Below are 22,862 nucleotides of genomic sequence, written 5' to 3' on the forward strand. Positions count from 1 at the left end.
TTTGAACGTAATTTTATCAGCTGTACTTTTTCAGCTACTTTGATTTTACTTAATTTCAAAGAACATATTTAAATAATAGCTGGCTTAACGTATAAAATATAACGTCGAAACATTACCGCGACTGTCTTGAACAGATTTCCGCCTGTAGATGACTTTAAACGTTTCCGTATCTCGTAATTTGTGAGAAACGAATCTCACATACATTTCTACGAGACCTTGCTCTGTCCATCTTGCAGTTCCTTCCTTGATTGACTTTCAAATTTCCCCCTGGATTCTAGGCTGTTTCTGTCATATAGAGTGAGGAGTTCGCTGGCCCTCGAAGCAAAGAGACAAGCACATAGAAAGTCTGCCTTTGGGGTTGGAAGTAAGCATAATTTACGATACGATGATCTAATCCCTTCATCACGCTTGGAATATACATGGTTGCCTGTAAAAGGACGCAGTTTTATATTCAGCAAGTTGCAAAGAAAAGATCTATGTCATTTTGTGATCTTATAGTACTCACTCGAGAGAAAAGGAAATTTTAATCAACGTTATATAATATTGATGAAATCCAATTGCTGGGTCAAGAAGAAGAGAAAAATATCCTTCGCCATTGATAAGAAATATTTCATTTGACTTTCTGTTTTAATATACTGCGGGCACGAGAAAATATTTGCGCGTGTCCATATTTTCCAATGAACCGTTTTCCTATCAGCTTTTATATTTCAAATCAAATCCTTATAATCGTATGAAAGTACCACTAAATAATACCAAGTTTAATACCTGTATCATGTATTTATATTCATATTATTTAAATACCTTTCGTAGTCACTGTATAACTGCCATCTGTGGATAATACATAATTCTCTATTTATTCCTTCTCTAGCCGATATTGCACGACATGCATTATTTATTGATTTGTACGTGTGTCCACAATAGGTAGATTTCTCTCTATGTGTATTCATAAAAAAAAATTCGTTGAATTCAAATCAGATGATGGAGGAGATTATTTTATTGGACACGTTTATTCTACCTATTCTATCGAGGGTTCGATTTAAACGTTCGATTTAAATGTTAAATAAAAAGTACGGTATATCAAATAAATAGGATTAATTTTTGGATCTACGCTTATCAGATATTTAATACTTCTCTCATTAAACATGTACTACAAATTTACGGAGTTTTAGATTACTTCCTTGTAACATTCTCTCTCTCTCTCTCTATATATATATATATATATATGTATTTATATATATATATATAAATATACAAATATGTACATATATGTAAGATAGTAATCCGGGGATAATTCAGGGATCTATTCTGTAGTCTAAAAATCGAGTTTTTATTATGGAGTAAATAATAAAATACAAAAATAAACAACAATTAATATGCGTCTATAACAATAAATAACAATAATTATATAAACGGGAAATAAGAAGTCTTTAGTACAATGTTTACCTGAAAATCGAGAATCGATTTTCAACGTCCTGAGCTACCGATCTTTCTTCTTCAGTCTTTAAAGTTTTAAATAACTATTCCGTAACCTTGTTTGTCTCTAATGTAACTCTCTGTCCGTCCGTTCGGGAAAAACGTGCTTCTTAAAATGATCGTCCATAAAACAAAAGAAGGTCTGTCCGTGAAACACAGCCTGTCGTGCTACCCGTAAAACAAAAAGAATCCCTATCCTACATGAACTCTAGGGAGTTTACACCGCCCCTCGAATGGGGAGTGGAACAGATTCCCTTCAGATCCCCGATTACCGTTATCCACTTCATATATGGAGTTTGAAATCCTTCTTAGAATTATGAAAGGTCCTTTCCTAATTTCTTCCAGCTTATTTCTATTCATTTTTTTTCCGTTATGGGTGAAGACCATATCACCGATTTTAAATTCGTGTTCTCTTCTTTTTTTATCGTATTTTTGTTTGTTGATTTCGAAATTTCTTGTTGAGTTTTTGAATGCTTCTTCTCTGTCTCTTTTTAGGTTTATCTTATTCACCATTATTTCCTTAGGGACGATTTCAATCATTTTTCCATTCAGTAAATGATTTGGGGCAAACCCCGTTACACTGTGTCTGGTGTTATTGTTTTCTTCTACGCTTTCTTCTGTGATTTTTGTCCAGTTTCTCTTATTTTCGTCTGAATTACATCTGATCCTGTTTACTAATGTTTGATTTACCCTTTTGTTCAGTCCATTGGAGGATGGGCAGTCTGTCGAGGTGAAAATTAATTTAATGTTCCTTTTCCTCGTATACTCTTGAATTTCTTGGGATGTCATTACTGGGTATCGGTCTGCAAGGATAATTTTTATGCAATCAGTTTCTCCTGTCGAGTCTATAAGTTTTATGATATCTTCTGTGTGTTGTGTTTTCGATGTGGACATAAAAACAGCCCTTGAAAAATGATCGATGAGTATGTGCATGTATTTCTTTGGTGAGTTGTTATTGGGTGAAATCGACCTGGGAAATTCAGTGCTTCATAAATCACACAAGGTTGTTTCTTGGGCGGTGGCTCTGGCTTTCTGTCCAATCTTGCGTTACTCCCTTGTGTTTTTCTTCCCTTCGTCTGATATTGCCCCAAGAATCCGATTAAGCCATTTGTTGATTGTACTGTTTCTTTATCGATTTTATCTTGAATGTGTATGGGTAATCCAATAACAATTAGATTTATCCCTGTCTCTTCAGAAGTCTTCCTCCTTACTTCCAATATTAATCATTCCTTTTTTATGGCATATTCAGTGAATGAACCTGAAATGTATTTAAAGTTATAAGCGTATCGTACTGCAGACCAACCTTTATTGCCAGAGGCTTTTTGAACTGCCACCTTCCAATTTTCCCAGTTGTATTCTTCATCCTTCAGCAGATTTGTCTGGTACCATTCTGATGCTGTTTTTCCCAAATATTTCTTCAAATTCTTGATCCTTTTTTCATCAGTTTGGATTTTGTATTTTTGGTATTCGGTTTCATACTCATATTAGAGTATGGAAGGGATGCGTATGTGAAATATGAATATTTCATACTCCAATCTGTGGCTTTTTGCGTTCCATCAAATTGTTTTATGACAAAGTCTGTGCCTTCTCTCTCATGCATGTTTTGTTTCTGGAAGATCTCTAATAATGTTTCTGTTTGAAGATTGGGCTTTTCGATTTCGGTCTTTATTTTCCTTGTGGGGATGATCTCCGATTCTTCTAAGTAAATATCTCGAAACACGAAGTTTAAACTTGTACCGATGTATGACGCTGCCGTTGCGTCATCCATCGTGAGTGCAATGTTTCTGTAATGGCTTACCTTGGTTAAGTTGTTTGCGGCTTTCTTCACTATCGATAAACTGAATAACCGCGGATGATGATCTCTTGCTTGATATTCTGATATTCTGGAGGCATCTGGGATATTCTGAAGACATCACATACTTCATCTTCTGGTTTTCTTATGAATTCTTATGGATTCTATTTTCTCCCCATTGCGTTCTCGTTCACGGCGATACGTAGCTTCACTTTTAACGGCATGGCGTAGTGAAAATCGATTTGTAAGATGGTAATTTGGTGATAATTCAGGATCGATTCTGTAGTCTGAAAATCGAGTTTTTATTATGAAGTAAATAATAAAATACAAAAATAAACGACAATTAATATGCGTTTATAACAATAAATAACAATAATTATATAAACGGGAAATAACAAGTCTTTAGTACAATGTTTACCTGAAAATCGAGAATCGATTTTCAACGTCCTGAGCTACCGATCTTTCTTCTTCAGTCTTTAAAATCTTAAATAACTATTCCGTAACCTTGTTTGTCTCTAATGTAACTCTCTGTCCGTCCGTTCGGGAAAAACGTGCTTCTTAAAATGGTCGTCCGTAAAACAAGGGAAGATCGGTCTGTCCGTGAAACACAGCCTGTCGTGCTACCCGCGAAACAAAAAGAATCCCTATCCTACATGAAATCTAGGGAGCTTGCATATATATATGTATCCTTTTAAAATTCTAAAAAATTATACAGATTCATAAAAATATAGTTAAAGACTTTGTAATATAGCGGTTTTTAAATAAATATATATAGTTTTTAAATAAATGTTAAATTTCTTCCGACTATTCGTATCACATTACGATTATGCTCTTTTAGTTCTATAGCTTACGAAGTTAGTTTAGAAGTCGAGGCTTACCTCACAGGCTTACACAAAAGTATTGGTTGAAGTTTTCCTATCAAAAAAAAAAAAAAAAAAAAGTAAAAAAAAGGAAAAAGTTGTAATCGCTTTAATCCACAGGTTGTAGTTAACACGTTTGTGTTTCGATTTAAAAGTTAATTCAATTAATCCATAATATCGAAATGTTGCTAACTGTTATTTTATATTTTTTTTATATTATTTGATATTTAATCGTTTGATGAATACCATAGATATCTGATATTTAATCATTTAGATGAATTTCATAGATATGTAATATTTCATCGTTAGATGCGTTCCATCAAAGTTTAATATTCATCCGCCCACGTACTCTAAGGGAAGATTTCATATAAACTAATATTCATAACGTTTTAAGACATTTATAAAATAATTACGTAACACTTTATGTTAATTTGGAAATTTAAATAAATTAGAGAATTATCAACACCATTCGTTGTTATAACGATGCTTAATAACTCGGAATACAAACAGCTTTCAAGTAATCGGATAAAATTTATCATGCTGCTAAAGTAAAAGTATGATTTATACAAGGTAAAATCTCCTTTGTAAGTAGTGTGATGCTCGTAATGTCAGGCACACGAAGTATACGCGCATATTATATCACGTAATTTCAGCTTTATTCCATCTCTTAATCGCTTGGTTTGAAGAAGCCGTAAGTAACAAGCGAAGCCATAGCGTAAAATAGTTTTATTAAACTTGTAAACAAATACAAGAAATATAGTCGTAGTATCCAACTGCAAGTTCAAATGCGAAAAATAACGTTCGGGAAAATTTGTGACATGGTGAGAAATTTTATACTCATATCCTAAATTGATAACATATATATTATTTGTAGAAAATTATATTTATTTGTATATATGTAAACATAATATCTATTAATGAAAAAGTTAATTAAGAAATATTCTATTATTATTACTATTCGTATCAATTATTTTTCATTTAATAAAAAACTAGTGTACACCAACTCATGTTCATTCTACTGATCTTATTTTTACGGTTCGAAATATATATATCGAATTTCGATTTTCCATCGTGTTTCGCTTATGATTCGTAAATATTAATTAGCATGCGATTAATTGGTGTTATAATTCAGAATGTTCGATATTCATTTACATTTATATTACTTTCACGTTATAGTTAAATATTTAACGTTGGTTAAATATTTTATTATTTGAAAGACTTGTGTCTATACTTCATATGCGACAAAAATTGAGAATTATTCACGTTTTTTAATTTAACGATCCTACTTTTATTTCAATTAAATCTCGATTCTTAAACTTTCATTTATTCGCGTCAAAATTAAATCCTAAGCTTCAATCCTACGCTTCCCTATGTAAAAACCTTTTAATCCTTATTTTTCGAATAGTTTGCGAGAATTGATCTTCGCGCAAGAATTAACGCCACTCAAGTACTAATTGATTCCATCTCCAGAGCGCTTAAGTGACATTCGATTGTCGCTTGAGTAGTTCTTATCCTCGCTGTAAAATACGACAGAATTTCGATTCCTCGATCATTAATTACATTATGAGACTACTTTCTCACGCTTTTCCATTCCACGCCGTGATTCCGCTCGCCTAACTACTCTTTCGCTATAGCGCCGATCAGACTTTCAACAAGGTAACGATTAATCTCGATAATGAAATTTCCATCACTATCGCAATAAAAAAGATTATTCTACGTTAAGCTATATCTTCTTTTATTAATTGACAGAATGCATCGATACGTTGATCGCCACGTGAATTTTATAGATTTTGGCCAATAGATCGAATAGAAACACAGAGTGTGATTCTACGTGAAAAATAAGAAAGATAGGAAAAACACCTGGTATGATTTATTACAATTAATTTTTTTTCATCCGAGGATCGAAATTGAGGATTTAACCGGTGTACTGAAATTTTTACAAATTTTATTCCACATTTTCCACTCGGTTTTTCACGTAGAATCAGTAATTGCTCGCTTCTGCCGCAATATTTTTCAGCCCATTTACATTATTAAAAGAAACGTTTTACTTTTCCAAGGTATTGTATTACATTCGCGCACTCTTCTCCGACAACGTTACCTAATTCTTCATATCGTCGGAAATTCCTTGGCCCATTATTCGCGTTTCATTCGTTGGAAACTTGCGTTAATTTGTTCGCCAACTGGAAGTTGCATAAGTCCGTCGATTTTTATTTCCACGAACTGTTAGAATAGGATAAAATTTTGTTGCCATAAATTGTATTTAACGCGGAGTTATCAACCACGAGCTATTGTATAAAGCTTATTACTTATTGTATAGAACTTTTACTATATCGTAGATCAATAACGTACTAAGATTATGAAAAATAATTTCACGTGGCTGAGATACGACGGAGATTCGGAAGATTTTGGAGATTTATGCTCGTAATATTAAGACTTATGTACGCGACTCGAATATTTATGTATTCTCCTTCAATATCCTTAATCCCTTCGATATGACCTATAAAATTTACAAATTGCCATTTTAACACAATTCAAATATAATTCACGTGGACTACACGCGAACGATGTGGTTTCGAATTTATTAACTAAGCGTTATACTTCCTCAATGTGGACATTACTTATGTACATGGAATGTACGATTATAGTTAGAAACGTGGCTGAAAATACAGATTTGTTAATGCTATAAGTTACAGTTGCACAATGATGAGTCATAGCAGAAGAGATTACCATAACTTCGAATATAACTTTTATCGTTACAATTCTATGTTAACGTTGTATTTGCATCTGACAGTTTGTTGAATTGCGTAATATCACGAAGATGGCGAACTAAGTTTAACTTGGTTTAAGAATATAAGTTTAACGATAAGTGAAATCTACCAGTTTCTTCTCTTTTTTCTTCTTTTTTTCTTTTTATTTTGCTTATTTCCTTATTTCGTGAGTTTCGTATAATTCTTATCTATCCAGGAATAATTTAAATGTAGAAAACAATTCAACGAAATGAGAAATATACGTTTGTTTCATGTGCGATTAAAAAATTGCATCCGACGAATTTAATATATCAATTAATAAGTATTATATTTGTTTGGAATGTTATTTCTGCAAAATTGTTTAGAATTGTTCTTTGGATATTTAATAATACGTATCTTGTAAGTTAACGAAGATACTCGTGATTTGTTGTTGTTTTTTTTTTTATTCATTAATGTAATGAATAAAACTTTTACATACTGCTCTGTCCGCTAAAATAAATTCAGATATTATGGAGGTTTCAAATACGTAACGACAAGAAGATATTGTGCCTGGAAAATAGTAGTAAATGTTGAATATGTCGATGTTAAAACGTCTTTAATATATTCGGTATAAATATATCGAATTTAATTTATTTTCAAATTACATTATTATTTAATGCTCGCGATTAACAACCATTTCCAATTACATATTTAATGATGCATCTATTATCAGAACTTATTAAAACATCGCATCTCATCGAAGATCACGTTATTCTGTGATTGTTTCGTACTCGCTACGTTTTATGTACGTACACGTAATGAGAATTAAAATTTATCGAAGGAGGAGCTGCGGTCTGCGAATAATTTTTTAACAAAAGCGAAAAAAAGAATCGTGTTAAATCTAACTAAGTATCTCTGTCTGTTGTTACAAATATTACGTTAAAATTGTGTACGAGACGAATAAATCGTAGAGAAATAGGGAATCGAAGAGGCAATTATGGCATAGAAATTAACAGGAAAAAATAATCTTATCTGTTAATTTTTATAGGATAGTTTGCTTTTTAATTTTTATCTATAGGCATAAGAGTAACCATTAGAAATACTTATAGAAATTTAATGGAATTTTCTGTTAAAATTACATCTACCTTGATTGAAGGAAATTTTAATTAATTTCATTCTTACAACTCAACGAATCAAAGTAAATGCTTAACATTAGTCATACATTAATTGAATTCGCTAAAATTGATGTACCAAATACATTTCACCATGATGAAAATGTTTTAACGTTTGCATCGATATAATAGCGTTTGTACTGGTGTATTTATCGATGATATGTTTACTTGAAATACGTGAAAACAAAGTATAGCTACAACAGGCTGTTTAAAAACAGAATGTAAATTATTGAACGTACTTTCGTACTGTGACGATAAATCGTGGGGATTGTTAATGAATTATTATGCACTCGGTAATAAAATACGCTTGCAAAATACAACATCTTTTTGCATGGAAGCTTTGATATTAATATTAAATATGCAAACAGGATATACAGCGTGATGAAGGCTATTCATTTTGTTTGCTTATTACTTTATAGAATGTTATAAACGTTAACTTCATATAGTTTAAGAAAATTATCGCGGAATACACGTCACGTTGCACATGGAACATTTGCGGTGACATTTCAAAGACTGATTAACAGAATGTTATTATTGTGCCGTAGAGAAATACGATTAGTGCGCGGAATTTACTCGAAACTATAGTAGAAAAATGGTAATACGGCGTTTATTTAATTAGAATTTCATTTTACGCTTTAATCATTCTTAAGCAACCTTCCTCTTCTATATTTGTAAAAGAGGAAACGAACACCTCGCTTTTTTTCTTCTGGTAACTTCAATCTTGTAATTTTGCTAATAACTTAACGTTATAATAACTAAGATTAATATATTGTATAATAAAAATCCGTAATTCTTTCGAAGATTGACGTTATGTAAGGGTAAAGCTGTAAGTAAACGTTGGTTTATAGATATGAACGTTAACGGTATAGCAAACGTTTATTAAAGTAATAACGCAAATAATAAATGAAATATTTCCTTAAAAATGAAAGCATGTTGATCGAATGCAGTTGATTGTTACGTTTGACAGCCTATAAAATTTTTCTGAGAGTCGTGTTAAATAATGAACGTAAAAAATATTACTTTTTGCATGATTTATCATTAAACATGTTTGTTTAATAGAGCCAGTAAAACAGTCCCGGAAGGATTTGAGTTCTCATCGACCCTTTTTTCCCAGAAATTACGCTCTTGGTGCAACAATTTCAACAATTTTCAGCAGTTGCCAAAATTATTTTAATACAACTTTCAGCTGAAAAATTGTAAGAAATTGTTAGAATTTAATATTAGGAAAAAACGTAATATCGATGTTAAAAGAATTTATAAAGCGACACAGAAAGGACTTATTAATTTCTCGAAGGCAATTGAAAAGAAAAGCATGTTTCTGTTTTTGGGAAGCTTTTAAAGTCAGGTGTTCCATATTAAGTGCAATTAACTTGCAAATATTTATATTTGCGCAGTTCCTTCATTTTGAAACATTCGCAAAATTTGCTGCATATTTCGTGTTCGTTCCATCTTCCGAAATGAAAATAAAAATTTTTATTCAATGTCTGAATATATTTCATTATATTCCATCTTTCTCATGATCGAAAGTTTCTTCTTCTTTTTAATAATTATATCGTAGCAAATACACAAAGATATTCAATTTTGTACGATAAAACAATTTTTACTGTAACATCGTCATTTCACTATTTTATATTTCACTATTTGCAGAAATATTATACTTCAGGTAGTATACATAAAGATGAGACTTTGAAAATATAATTCCAACGAATATCGTCCCAACGAACGTTAATTTAATATTAATAGTTTTCACAACTAACAGTTTAATCCTACGCTCGGTATTTTACCGACGGTAGTTGGTAAGAGAATATTTCTTTTTAAAAAAATTCGTCTCCCTCATGGCTATGTTAAAGAGAATCAATTAATCATTCAACTGCTTCATCATGCTTAATGTGAAAATCGCAGAAAAGTTATAAATACCTGCTATCAATCTTTATACACGTAACAATTGATTTAAATAATTAACTGCATTATATCCAATTATAAATTGCAGAGTACTGATTAATTGCAAAGCGATCATCTGCTATCGCCAAGATATTAAATGAATTAATATCCTCCGTATCGATCAGTAATTTCATTCTCTGTATCTATATGGTGTTTCCTATTAATAAGTTCGCAATTTCACAACTTCCTAAATACGATATTGATATTATATAATCCTACTAGAAACGAAGTACTTTTAATACTTTCCAGATAAATGATTATACACTTTACAAAAGTATCTTTGGTCTGAAAAATCTGCAAATAATCCTTGAATACGTATTCCAGGTAAAATACTCTCGATGTGTATTTTACTCTTCTTTTCTTTTCTTTATTTATTTGTCAAAAAACAAATATATCATTACGTGAAAGTAGCCGATAAGATATTTAGAGCATTTCGAAGTTTTCTCTTGGGAGGTTGTAATTCAGAATCCCAAACATTGTTGCAGTAAATCCACGAACAATATACTTAGGCAGAGCGCTCAAATGAAAGCAATAACACTTGTCCCTTGTAGAACTGGAATCGATTTCTCTGCGGCTATTCACCCCTATAAAACATGCAACTGCGGCAGTCTGTTGTGAAATGGTCGATGGGGAATTTGTGATTTCAATTTACGATCAATCGTCCGTTATACTTCACGTCGCTAATACGATAAATTTGCGAAGATGTGCAGAAACGGAAAATAGAAAGCGATAAGTTTTATTGCAACGATTAAGCTGCAATTTCCTATAAGTATGCGGAACGCCAAAAGTAAGAAATATAAAAGGCAAATGCTTGCAAGAGAAATGCTTTTCGCAAAAACAAGATATAATAATAATAATATACGTATGTTCGTGCAGTTTGCTACTTTCACGAATACGACTGAATAAACCGAAACGGATAGAGATTTATTTCATCCTCTACGTTTCCTAAACGTTTCATGGACTTTTGCATTTTTAAAATTCCCACAAATGCACGAACATCCGCGATCTAATAATCTAACGATGAGTCCGCTATTTCGGAAGATATTTCTATATTTTGGGTAAATCGTTGCTTTGTAATATTCGACATAAGAGATGCTCGTTAACGAACGCGTAACGTCGGATATCCACGTTTACCGCGACTCTTTCAGGAGAAGAACTTTGCAGCTAGGAGAGTTTTAAGGAACTTTTAATTTAGAAGAATTTTAAAGAACGACCGTAACATGTATATTCCGACGCAAATGTCGTTCCTGATAGGAGAATCACACAGTCGAGTTCAGCAATCGAATCGATGTTCAACAGACGCGAGGGCAGAAGCAGACGAAGAATAAAGAGAGAATAAACACGCACTCGTTAAATCAGCGCAACGAGTAAAGTAGATCTAGCCATTATTCCGTTCTGAAAAGGAAGACGAATGGAAGAGGAAAGGAAGGTTCAAAAGAGCATCGTTCGCTTTGATTATTGACACACGCTCACGCTAATAACGGTCATTGAAAGGCGAACGGAGAATGAGAATTATTGAAACTTGGAAATATCGAAAGCTTGAAGCTTCGCTAATTAAGAGAAGTCAACTGTCATAAACGTCGATGAAGATCCTATCGACGAAAAGTTAGGAAATTTAATCTTTTCCCTTTACGTTTGACTCGAACGCGAACAGTTCGATCTGTTTCTCGTTTGAGGAACGACCTAACGAGTATACAGAGTCTTTCGCGTACATTACTCGTCGGAAGTTTCGAGTCATTGCGCGTTTCATCAAATTTTGCAGAATTTAAAGAATCGAAGACTTCGCTTTGATAAATTTTTAATTAAAGAAACGTATAGTCGAGTGCAGGCGATTATTGCTGATAACTGTAACATTTATTTTAGTAACGAAATTGACAGGAGATTTGGCATAGATAATACAGGAAAAGTATTTTAAGCTTTCCATATACGAGGGAGAAAAAGTTTAATTATTTATATCGTAAAGTGGCGTCAGGGAAAACCGGTGTCTTATTTCATGAATCTGAGTCTTCTATCGAGTAAACGTTCCTCTTTAATAAAGTCTATAACGTGTTAGAACGATACAACAATTTTAGTTATTCCGTAGAGTATTACGACAACAGTCTTAGACCATTTGCATGATGATCAGGATCGCATGGTCAAGCAGACAAGTAAGTGTCACAGTGTAAAAGAAAAATAGTATCGGTGCATGACGTAGGGATGATGTACGGTGGTAAAGCGAAAGCTGAAGGACATTCGAATAAAAAGAAATAATAAAAAGAAAATAGTTATCGGTTATACAATGTGAACAAAATTACGTACGTGTTTAGAGCAACGACGTTGCCTACTACAGTTTTACGGTAACGAGCCTTTAGAATTTAAAGCCTGGATATTACTCTCGCGATGCTCGTCGATTATACGATGGACATTTTTCTAATAGTTTACAGTAAAAATATTCCTACGTCCAATAGATTGAATTTCAAGTTGAAAAATAATATTAGAAAAGACTGAAAACTTCACGATTCCTAGGATTACGTGTAACATTGCGTCTGCGGAGCCAGAAAATTGATCCACCGATTGGTCTCAAAGGAAAGTTATTTATAAGTCAAAGAGTATCGTATTGCATCGTTCTTTCTTTATTCGAAGCACTCGGGAACGTTCGCTGTAAACATTTCCATTGTATCGCGATCAACGAAGAATGATTCGTTTCGTAACTATAATCGCATTTTCATCCATAATGGACAAGACGAAACAAAGCGAAAGGAAAGTTGTACGTTCTCAATTACTCCTATACGGAACAAAGATCAGAAGTTATAAGTTATAGTCATAAGGGGCGACTTAATTGAAAATTACTTGACATCACGCGTTGCTCGAGAGCGAAGTTACGCGGATGTTTATATCGTCTGGGAGTCCCAGAGCAGCAGTTAAGGGTTAATATCGAGAGCGCAGCGATGGTAAACGTTATAATAATACAAAGTTCCGATATTCTCTAACTCTAACCATTCTACAAATTTCATCTTTAAACGGTATCGTGATCTGGTCCTGGTTTAACCAATTGGCTGTTTTCCACGAGTATACTCGTCACGAAGAGATGGCAGTATTTTACGTTACGACGAGCCCCGTCAGTACTAAATTGAAAAATAAAACAGTCGTTTCGTAACAACTGAATTCTATATTATAACAGCCACCCGTACTCCGTGTTCGACGAGTATACTCGCCATCGCTTACTGTTCGCGACACACTTTTAGGTACACGCTTTTCAAAGAGGTCGCAACCGCTAACTGCTAAACTTTTTTATTCTGACATTGAAATTTAACAAGAATAAATCAATATCAGCGGCAATTTCAGTTCTATCCTTGGCACGTAAATACAATATAATTTACCTTTAACGAAAATGAATGCAATTATTCGTAATTATTCGCGATACTATTTACTTATATATTTTCCTATGTTGTCTTACGTATCTGTTATTTGTAATAGATGAGATCGAACGAGAAATATTAGAGGATCAGCAGCAGGGTTAATTTATCAGTGTAAAAATATGCGCAAACTTCCACGATCCAGTTATAACACGCGATATAATTCGCTATTTGCTTAGCTCGCTTCGCCAACTGCCAGCCTCGCTATCTATGTCCATGAGGATCTATTAAGATTATCATTTTAATTACACGTTGGTCGATCGAACGGCCAACGAGAAACGCGGCCGACAATTTTGATTAAATAGCCGCTAGCGTTACCGAGAACACGGCTCGTGTAAAACAATTTCGTCAGACAATTTTAGTTATCGGATTTGTTCGGCGAGACGCGCAAACAAACCGGCTTTCACCTCGTCAAAGGCTACGTTTCACGCGAAACTCGCGCCAGTTACAGCGTTAACTTCCTTTGTAGTATTCATGGTGAAATCGCCAATTCATTTCCACCGTCTAACGAGAAAGAAACGGACGTATTCTCGGTGAACGCTTCCCTTTCGCGTCTCTGCCGTTCTTCGAATCGCTCTGCTTCAACGCGGTACAACCAGCCAGCTCTCTCGTTCGACAGCTGACAAATTGCCTGCGTAACTTGTTTGCCGCGACCGCGAGGACTATGTTTTAAGTCGAATGATCGTCAGATGTTACGAACAATTGGAAATTATCTTCATTTCCCATATCGCTGGCCGATGCTCACGATCTGTTCAGTTTGGAAAACATGGAACAGCTCGCTGGACGATTAGTTTGAATTTTACGGAATCGTGTTTGAGGTGGAATATGCCGAGATCGTAGAATCGTTGATGTTCGACTGCTCCCACGAATACTCTGGTGTCTGTACGTTTTATCAGTCGAACCTAACATTTCTCAGTGACGGATAAGTTTCTGTTCTGTCGCGCAACACATCTGCACGCCATCCCGCGCGGCTTGCCAACCAACGGTCTATCTGCCGTCCTTCTAACACTCCAGAGGCCCAAGGACCCACTATAAAGTTGCAATTCTAGCTGCATTGTTCGCACACATGGTCTAAGCACATCTGTTTGCCAGAAAAGACTTTCTAATTCCAGAAGAGTTTTCGGCCGGTTTTTAGAAAGGTCCTTGGGTTTATTATGTGCTCTTAAGAATTACGAAGAAAGCGGAGATATACCTAACGAAAAATCTGAGTTTCCCTGTAAACAATGTCGCCTAGGACCCAAGTTGGTAGGAGGTTTCTTCCTCCTCTCTTCCTTCCTAACATTGGTCCCAACCAATCGACATCGCGGATTGTTGCCCTCACTTTACTAACTAAAAATGTAAGCAACGAATCCGCGTTCTTCGTTCAAAGGGCACACCCATACCAAGCTTTCCTCCGTATTCACATTAGAATAAGCTTCAGAGTTTTCCATCGTCTCTCACGGTGACTAGAGTTCCTGCATTCCCTATAACTCTCACCGTTTCTATATCTCTCAGAATTTCCTACCACAGTCAAAGATCTAACTTCTAACATTAAGTCTCATACCGTGTTACTTTCATATCTATATTATTGCAGCGTGATAAGTTATTAAGTGTTTATATCTATTCAATCGTGTATACTAAGTGTTGGAAATATATATTTTAACTCTGTGAGCCACAGTGTTATCATACCTGAATCACCCCTATTATCTTAATCGAAATACGGGGATCGAACTATTCGTGGTGTCGATCATTCTAATCGTAACGGGAATTTACGACTCCCGTTGACGCGTATTCTAACGACCGCGTCTCCCCGCGATAGCTCGAAAAAACAGTTTCTTTTTAAAAAATCTACACATTCTTTTCTCTGTTCGAATAGAATAGAATAGAATTCCGATAAATAAGAATTTGGTATGAAACTAACAACGTTCCAGTCGTACAGAAAGAAAATACAATTTAATTAAAAACGTGGGAGGTGGTGTAAGAATCGGCGATAGAATTCATCAAGAGTACGTGACGTTGGAAAAGCTACAGTCACAGATGTTAGAAAATGGAAACGTGATATTGAGAATTATGTAAAGCACGTGGATTGCTCGAATGATGGGGTAACTGTGGGGAAACCTTAAATACACTGATGTAATGGGATGGTTTCGTTGTGATAAAGACGATAATAACGACGATTTTATACAAATGGAAACAGCCAGCTAAAACGATAATGGACAGGCACTTTCCCATGCCGAAGCACCCACGCCACTCGAAAAAGGGGCTTCGATCGTATAAAATTCACCGCGCAAAAGCTCCCAGGTACAGAGAAAATGTAATTTTACGCAGTTATTTCTACCGAAAGAATCATGTGACGTGGTGCTTAAAAAGATATGGAATGTATAAATATTCAAAAAATCAATTTTATAAAATTAAATCTATCGATCCATTAATAGGATTAAAAGAAAGGAATACATCCGAAATGTACACAAAATTGAAGGAAAGGAAGATTTGTATAAAAATTGTAATAATACGATGCAGCAATTTCACGATACCATTTAATTAAAGTGGGTGTATATATTTTTGAGAGCATCCTCTGTATATCAGAAATATATTACGAAATAGAAATATGTTATTACTGGTTTTCCGATGAGAATCCGAAGTGTATCAAAAATTTAATCGGCGTAGATATTTATAGATATTTATTACAGTTGCAATTTCACAGATACAAATATCTTGCGAGTTCTCTCATCGTCGTAATTTGTATCTCCTTTATATACATCGTCTGTCTGAATATTCTTTCTAATATTCTAATTAGACTGTAGATTTTGATGCAAATTCATATTTTTGAGGATATGATTGAAAAGAAAAAAAAAAGAGAAGTAAAGAGTCTTTTGTATATTTTATATTTTCTTTCGTATCACGTGCATTTTGTACAATTTTATTGAAATTGGATTACAAGAGCCAAGCAAATCGAACATCAAACGGACTACGCGTCGTGTGTTACTTTATAGGAAAATCACGACAATGTCTGTAACATTCGTAGTATTTTACGATCCTATCTACGATAGCAATTAAAAGTTCATCAAACAGATGATTACATCACGTACGAGCCATTTGAAAGTCAAATTGTTCCATTTTCCGAAAATTTATTCTTTCTAACTCTTTAAGAGTATTACTTATTAACATACTAAATAATACTTGACTGTTCGAATAGTTTGATGATTTTTGGAAAGTACGTGTCCCTGATAAATATAACTTCTATGCACACTTCCAAATCCGTTTGAAATTTCACCGATACGATCAAGTTAGGCGTGTCTCGCTACAGTGCTGCAATGATCATTTCGAAATGCTTCGTATATCATATACGCAAAAAGTTTCCAGCAACGTTGAAACAGCTTCGCGAGCCACGTGTAATTTATTTATAAAAGATTTTTGCAACTGTCGAGACATCTTGGTATCTGTTAATAATCGTTGAGATATCATTGCAATCAAGTAATTGCACTGTATCATACGTGATAACGAAGTTACTCGATTATTCGAATGGTATGTACTGGGATTAGTTTCGATGGATGTTTGAATGATGACGGAATATTTGGCCAGCATAAGCACTGATCCCTTCCATATCGATCGCGTTTATCGATATTTGATAAAGAGGTCGTTTGCAAATTACATTTACCGTCTACTGTTGCTCACGAAATTATTCCAACTCTGATACGTGCTTCTTTATAAATATATCGCGTGTGTACGTGTATGTTACATATTATATTACATATCGCATATTACATATTATATTGTATTTTAAGTAACAAGATATTTAGTGCGAGTGTATATTTCGCAGAGATTCCAAAAGTGATTAAACAGTCAATTATCCATCACATCGATGCATCTCAATGTTCAATGGGACAGTATTTAGCGTCTATAACATGTTGAAGATAGCTCTTTATGGTGTATCTCGTGGAGGAAATTAATTTGACGAAATTAATTAAACAGTCAATTATCTGTTGTACCGATACGTCTCGATATTCAATGGAATAATTTTTGATATTTATTGTACGCTCAAAATACCTATCTATACTATGTACTATTTTTCCCCCCAAATATTCGCCACAACTATTTTCTGCCTTTTACATTTGCACTTTCAGGATGATTTCAAGTTCTACCAATGTGATCGGGATAGTCGTGTTTCGTTACAAAACGAACAAAATCCCGAAAAGTCTCGTGTAACGGGCTATAGGAGGCGTTGGTGCGTTCTTTAAAACAGAATAACTTTTCAAAAATTGAGTCAAACAATTTGTTTCTTTCCTTTTTTCTTTTTTTTTTTTACGAGTTAGAAGAATTGGGAAGATTAACAATAGGTGACGTGTAAAGAAATGTTGAAAGAAGTACAATTAGTCGGAATAGCGAAGAAGAAAGTAAAGGTAGCTTTTTACAACTTTTCTAGCTGGACCTGTAACGAAGATTTAAATAACACATTTCGAAGATTTCCTCTAACTCGTCGAGCAAAATTCAAATGGTTCGGTCCACAGTTGCAGACGAGTTATTTCGTTCGAATGAACGTACGAAACGAAAGATGTTTTTACGACGAGTGTCGGACTATTTTAGCTTTCGAGGCATTGTAAGTTGAATTTTAGTTGCGGTGTCGACAAATCATTGATTCAGTGACAGTGAATTTTCTTTTTTCTGGGTGTGATGCGAATGCGCAGAAACTTTGACGTCAAACGTTCCCGCTGAACGAACAGGACCTTCCGGCTGCCATGGATATTGATTTTCCTTGGGCTTCAAGGTTTCTGGAGCAGCTGTACCCATCCAGCGCAGACTCCGGCTATTCTCAATATGGCTGCCTATTGTACCCAAATCCGCTCGTTTTGCGTCGCAACGCGCTCGCTGCCATACACCAGCATGCGATCAATGCGCCAATGACATCAGCCGATCGCAATTTAAACAGCCGAATTTATTTTCGAATGTGACGCGCTAGACGTTATCAACATGGCCGATACATGTACCCTGTCACGTACTTCCTGATCGTCGCGTCTATCTCCATGGTCGTAAGCATCAATGGTAAGCCTCGCATTTCACTCGCTTTATCGGGCTGCTTAAACCTTCGCCTCTTTAATTCGACGCGTTTCTCACACGTTTCGCCACGAATCAAATTACATTTTTCTGAAATTAAAAATTCGCCGATACGCGTTGTCCATCTTCGGTATTTGCGAGAGAAGAAAACGATTCTTGCGCCTTATTCGTCACGCCGATTTTCACGTCGATACGATCGGAATACCAAAGTTGATCGACTCGACAATGTATTGACCAGTTAGCCGTTGCGACTAATGCGACTAAAATGCGTTAGAAAGGACAAAACAACTACTTTGTTCACGCTGTATTATAGTTTTTTCATAATAATTATTTATATCTCTTCATTTGTTCGTTTTACCTGGTCCTGGCTTCCAAATGGTCGAAACGTCTTCAAATTTACGAATATATTTTAGTTTTCGCTGAAATTGCAGTTTAAACAGCAAAAACTGCTTTTTACGCGTGACGAGTATACTCGTCAAGAATAGGTAACTGGTTAGGACGGAAGATAATTTGCCAGGATAGACAATGGCGGTATTTCGTCTATGAGAATTTTTAATTTGAGGAATTTTTCTTTTAACAAAGAGCGTTTCTGTAATGGAAAATGGAAGTTTCTGTTTCTTCCCATTTTTCTCTTTCTTTCTCCAGGTTCCTTTCAATTACATGGCCCTATTTGTTTTACGAGCAAGTTGCGTTTTAGGAGCGTGTTTCGTTGAAGGAGTTTTCACTAGATGTCTGAAGGAACGATGTTTCGTCTATTTATAGCGAAGATCTTCCTCTACATATAAACTGCATATAGAGGAAAGTGCACCTGTTGAAGCCTTCACTCGTAGGTGTTAGCCATTTGTGTTACGAATCGTGTAAACAACGATCATCGTCCACGGTGCATTTAATTGACTTTTCTTCCGTGATAAGCTTCGCGATGAATTCTCATTTCGAGGCTACCTTTTTCATTTACCGTCTTGCCTATGTTTCCTATGTATAAAATAAATAATTCATACTGAATACATCTATTTCTATTTTCTCTTTTTCTTTAGATAAGAAGAATATTACAATCAACTTTCACAGAGAATTTTTAACATAAGATCGTCCCAAAAGTGTCTTTTATCTTATAAGGAAATAATAGACGCACAACATTTTTTGTTTTAAATTATTTTATTGAATTACGTTTAATCCATCTTATTCTATTGGAACCAGATGTGAAATAAAACAGTATAATTTTTAACTTCATGAAATATACATAGAATATTTCGTGGATATCGAATCTGCAGTCTTGCGTAGATCCAATTGTCGTATAGATGCAAACGTAGTCGTATACCGTCTGTTTAGTCTTCGGAGATGATCCAATCTGTTAAGAAGCTGAAACTCTAGAGGATTGGTACGATTGGTCAAACTTGCGTGGAAGCGTTTTTCCGAACTTGGAAATATCTTTCATAACTGTAGGTATTTTTAAGTACCCGTGTATGATTTCGTTGATTACCTGCCAATGGATAAGGAATACGTTTGCTGCTCTCGGAATACGTTTAATTGAAATAAATCGAAATAAATTTTTCGTAATTTCCGGATACGTTTACGATATTTTGCTTGCCAAGTCTTACCGTCGGACGTATCGCAAGAACAGCAGGAAAATTTGGCGAAATATCGTTAGAGACGCTATTCGACGGAAAAGCTAAACATCCGAAGAATTCCGTTGTAAATAAGAAACCTAAACCGATGTTTCACCTTATTAGACGATTTCCTCGATGATATCCCTTTCCGCAATCTTCCTAGCAATCTTGTCAACGAACGCGACGAAATTTCATCTTACGCATATCGCCGATGTGTCTGTAAAAGTCAAGACTAATATCTATTTATTTTTACAAAAATGTACAAAAATCTGACGTTAATGAAAGCACGACACATTTGTTTGAAAAATGAAAGAAAGGAAGAAGTAGAAGGAAGTAATTTCTAAGAAATAAAAGAGAGAAAGATGCGAAGCATTAAAAAGTAGACAACGATTTGCCCAACGTCTTACGTCCGATTCCTACGTCGATTTTAATAATCTTTAGAAATCTAGGATAAATCACGATTTCTATTAATTAATACGTATTTGTCGGTTGATTGTGTCCGATGATCAGGCCAACTGTTAACTACGGAACATCGAACTCACGCAGCGTCGGAACGAGCAAACGATTTATGGTGTCATCAGTGTGATACAATGGAAGATGGAGAGAGATGCGCCAATCTGACCGGAAACTTCACCACTTTCGGGCACAAGTGCACTGGTGATAAAAGGACCTGTATGGTAATGACAAATGATAACAGCGATTCAAACGCTTGTTGATTATACACAGGTCACGCACGTGTTTCAGCAGATGTTTGATATTTTGCTTTGATCGCGTGCTTTTAAAGCAAATAGAATATAGCAAACAGCTAGCTAAAAGCGATATTAGTTATCGTCAACACGAGAGCGAGAGAAGGCTGTTCAAGATAGAGCCACAGTTTCATTTCGTTCATAACGCGATTTTAGTGTTTGGAAATGTTCAATATAGTCGATCAATTCAGTTTCATAATAATTACGTACTTTATTGAAATTGAATCCGCTTTATAGGAACATATGTACATGGTGTACACATTTGAGGGAATATGCAAATGCAATTTTTTATTTGTTCTTCTTATTTATTGGTAATCAACAATGATATTGGATATGATATAATTGTACAGTTTGCACATACACGGCAAAAATTTTACGAAATCCGTAATCGATATTAACCGACCGAATTAACCATGAACGAGCCGTATTCTCTGGAAATGATGCGAGATATTCTGGAAAATTGATATTCCCTTGACTAAAAATATGTTACGTTCACACTCACTCGTGTTCGTTCCAATGTGAAATGTCATACAGAGTGAAACAAGGAATTGTTGCAAATATTAATTTAATTTTAGTATCAAGAATCATTCTACGTACATGTAGAATTCTTTCTCATCTTTTCTTTTCAGTCTTCTTTTTTCTCTTTTCGCTCGATACTATCAAGTTCGTGGTTTAATGCCGCCCAAAATGAGCTCGTACTCGGACAAAATTAAAAGAAATACTATATTTTAGCGTACGAGTGTCTCTTGCGATCCGCTAGGACATGTCATATAACGAACATCGTGAAAGTTTAAAATCTGCAAATATTCCTTTCACGTTTGCTTCTTTCTCTTCAGGTAAAGCGATTTTCTTACACTACCAGCACCGAAGATTCAACGTCTAGTCCACAAACTTGGTCGGTGGAGAGAAAGTGTACTAACAAATGCGACTCCGGATGTATAGTGGTCGGTGAACGAACAAAACTCTCCGCTTGCACCACTTGCTGCGAGAAATCGTTTTGCAATATCGGTACCGGTGCTGCGAACGATCTGACGATAAGAGGGATCGATCTGTTTCTAGCTTTAGTATTACAAATTACATTAACAATTATCATGTATCCGTCCTGACATTGCAGACGAAGTAACACACGATCGTGAATCATTTTAGTCGCCGATGAGAATAATTGGTTCTATTAACGCGTTTATACGTACATTGTAACATACACTGTAATATTACACAACAACACGATACATAAGATTTATCGCATTACCAATGAAAATGCTGTTTTCATTTTATAAATGTGTACATGGAGTTTCATTCCTTATGTGTTTCATAATAATATTACGATGAATATTGATTAATAAATCAATAAAATTACGACGATATCGATAATACGAAGCTCAGAAATAAGAAAATAATAATGATGTTCTCGTTCTAATGATGTCGATAAATCAAAGAACAATTGATAATATAAAAAGGGGATGTTCTTAAGAATACGATGCTCATAATTATAATAATTACAAATACAATCAAATCTACGAGAATGAGATTTAAAACACTGCTAAGTTATTACTCGATCGTTCAACGAACCAATGTAATTTAAATTGTAAATTTTAGAAAAATTGATATAGCAATACACTACCAATAAATTGTATAAAGTAACAAACTTTTCTAAAAAAAAAAAAACTCATTAAAACTCTCGATATAATAATAAATACTTTTTATCGATTTCCATTTTTCCATTATCCTCTCCTTAATTCCCAAGGATGTCAATGAGAAACATATTAGGTTGTTCCAAAAGTCTCTGTCTGTTTTATAAGAAAATAATAGATGCACAACATTTTTTCTTTTATATTATTTTATTGAATTTTGTATGATCCGTTTTCTACTAATAGAACAAAATGGATCATAATGTAACACAAAAAATGATGTGCATCTGTCACTTCCTTATAAAACGAAAGAAACTTTTGAGAAAACCCAATAGAATGGGAATTTTCTCGTGGACACATAACATTAGAAAATTGTACACAACATTGTCGCCAAGGCCGCCACATCTCTATCTCCATCATCGGTCCATCGGATTTGAAGTATGCCGGTCGTGACAAGAGCAACGTTCAAGATGAAATCCTCGGCCCTTGTTAAA

General features: G+C 34.6%; 1 protein-coding gene and 2 long non-coding RNA genes across 10 annotated transcripts; 1 reads left to right on the top strand and 2 right to left on the bottom strand.

Annotated features, from left to right (window-relative positions):
• Positions 1–221: 221 nt before the first annotated feature.
• Positions 222–3,874, bottom strand: LOC126926838 (uncharacterized). 8 transcript variants are annotated; one of them, XR_007714919.1, is made up of 5 exons: positions 3,684–3,874; positions 1,263–1,312; positions 802–933; positions 506–719; positions 222–427 (listed from the first exon to the last, which is right to left on the bottom strand). It is a non-coding gene; the product is annotated as an uncharacterized LOC126926838 (long non-coding RNA). The 8 variants fall into 8 exon arrangements; XR_007714921.1 differs by lacking the exon at positions 3,684–3,874 and adding an exon at positions 1,444–1,536; XR_007714923.1 differs by having other exon boundaries at positions 228–427; positions 802–828; positions 3,684–3,870.
• LOC126926866 (uncharacterized) lies at positions 2,254–3,351 on the bottom strand. The gene is made up of 3 exons (XR_007714967.1): positions 2,808–3,351; positions 2,444–2,731; positions 2,254–2,276 (listed from the first exon to the last, which is right to left on the bottom strand). It is a non-coding gene; the product is annotated as an uncharacterized LOC126926866 (long non-coding RNA).
• A 14,303-nt stretch (positions 3,875–18,177) lies between the features above and the next one.
• On the top strand, positions 18,178–22,447 carry LOC126926804 (uncharacterized). Its single transcript, XM_050743175.1, has 3 exons — positions 18,178–18,378; positions 20,505–20,671; positions 21,577–22,447. Exons 1-3 carry the CDS (start codon positions 18,318–18,320, stop codon positions 21,844–21,846), a joined length of 498 nt encoding a protein of 165 aa, XP_050599132.1. The 5' UTR covers positions 18,178–18,317; the 3' UTR covers positions 21,847–22,447.
• The last annotated feature ends 415 nt before the right edge of the window (positions 22,448–22,862 follow it).

Source organism: Bombus affinis, unplaced genomic scaffold, assembly GCF_024516045.1.
Source record: "Bombus affinis isolate iyBomAffi1 unplaced genomic scaffold, iyBomAffi1.2 ctg00000059.1, whole genome shotgun sequence".
NCBI classification, from domain to species: Eukaryota; Metazoa; Arthropoda; class Insecta; order Hymenoptera; family Apidae; genus Bombus; species Bombus affinis.

Bases quoted from the DNA above. Each gene is read 5' to 3' on its own strand.
- LOC126926804 (XM_050743175.1), top strand. From the start codon at position 18,318: ATGTACCCTGTCACGTACTTCCTGATCGTCGCGTCTATCTCCATGGTC. The intron at 18,379-20,504 runs GTAAGCCTCGCA...TCCGATGATCAG, and splicing joins CATGGTCGTAAGCATCAATG to GCCAACTGTTAACTACGGAA. The intron at 20,672-21,576 runs GTAATGACAAAT...CTTTCTCTTCAG, and splicing joins GTGATAAAAGGACCTGTATG to GTAAAGCGATTTTCTTACAC.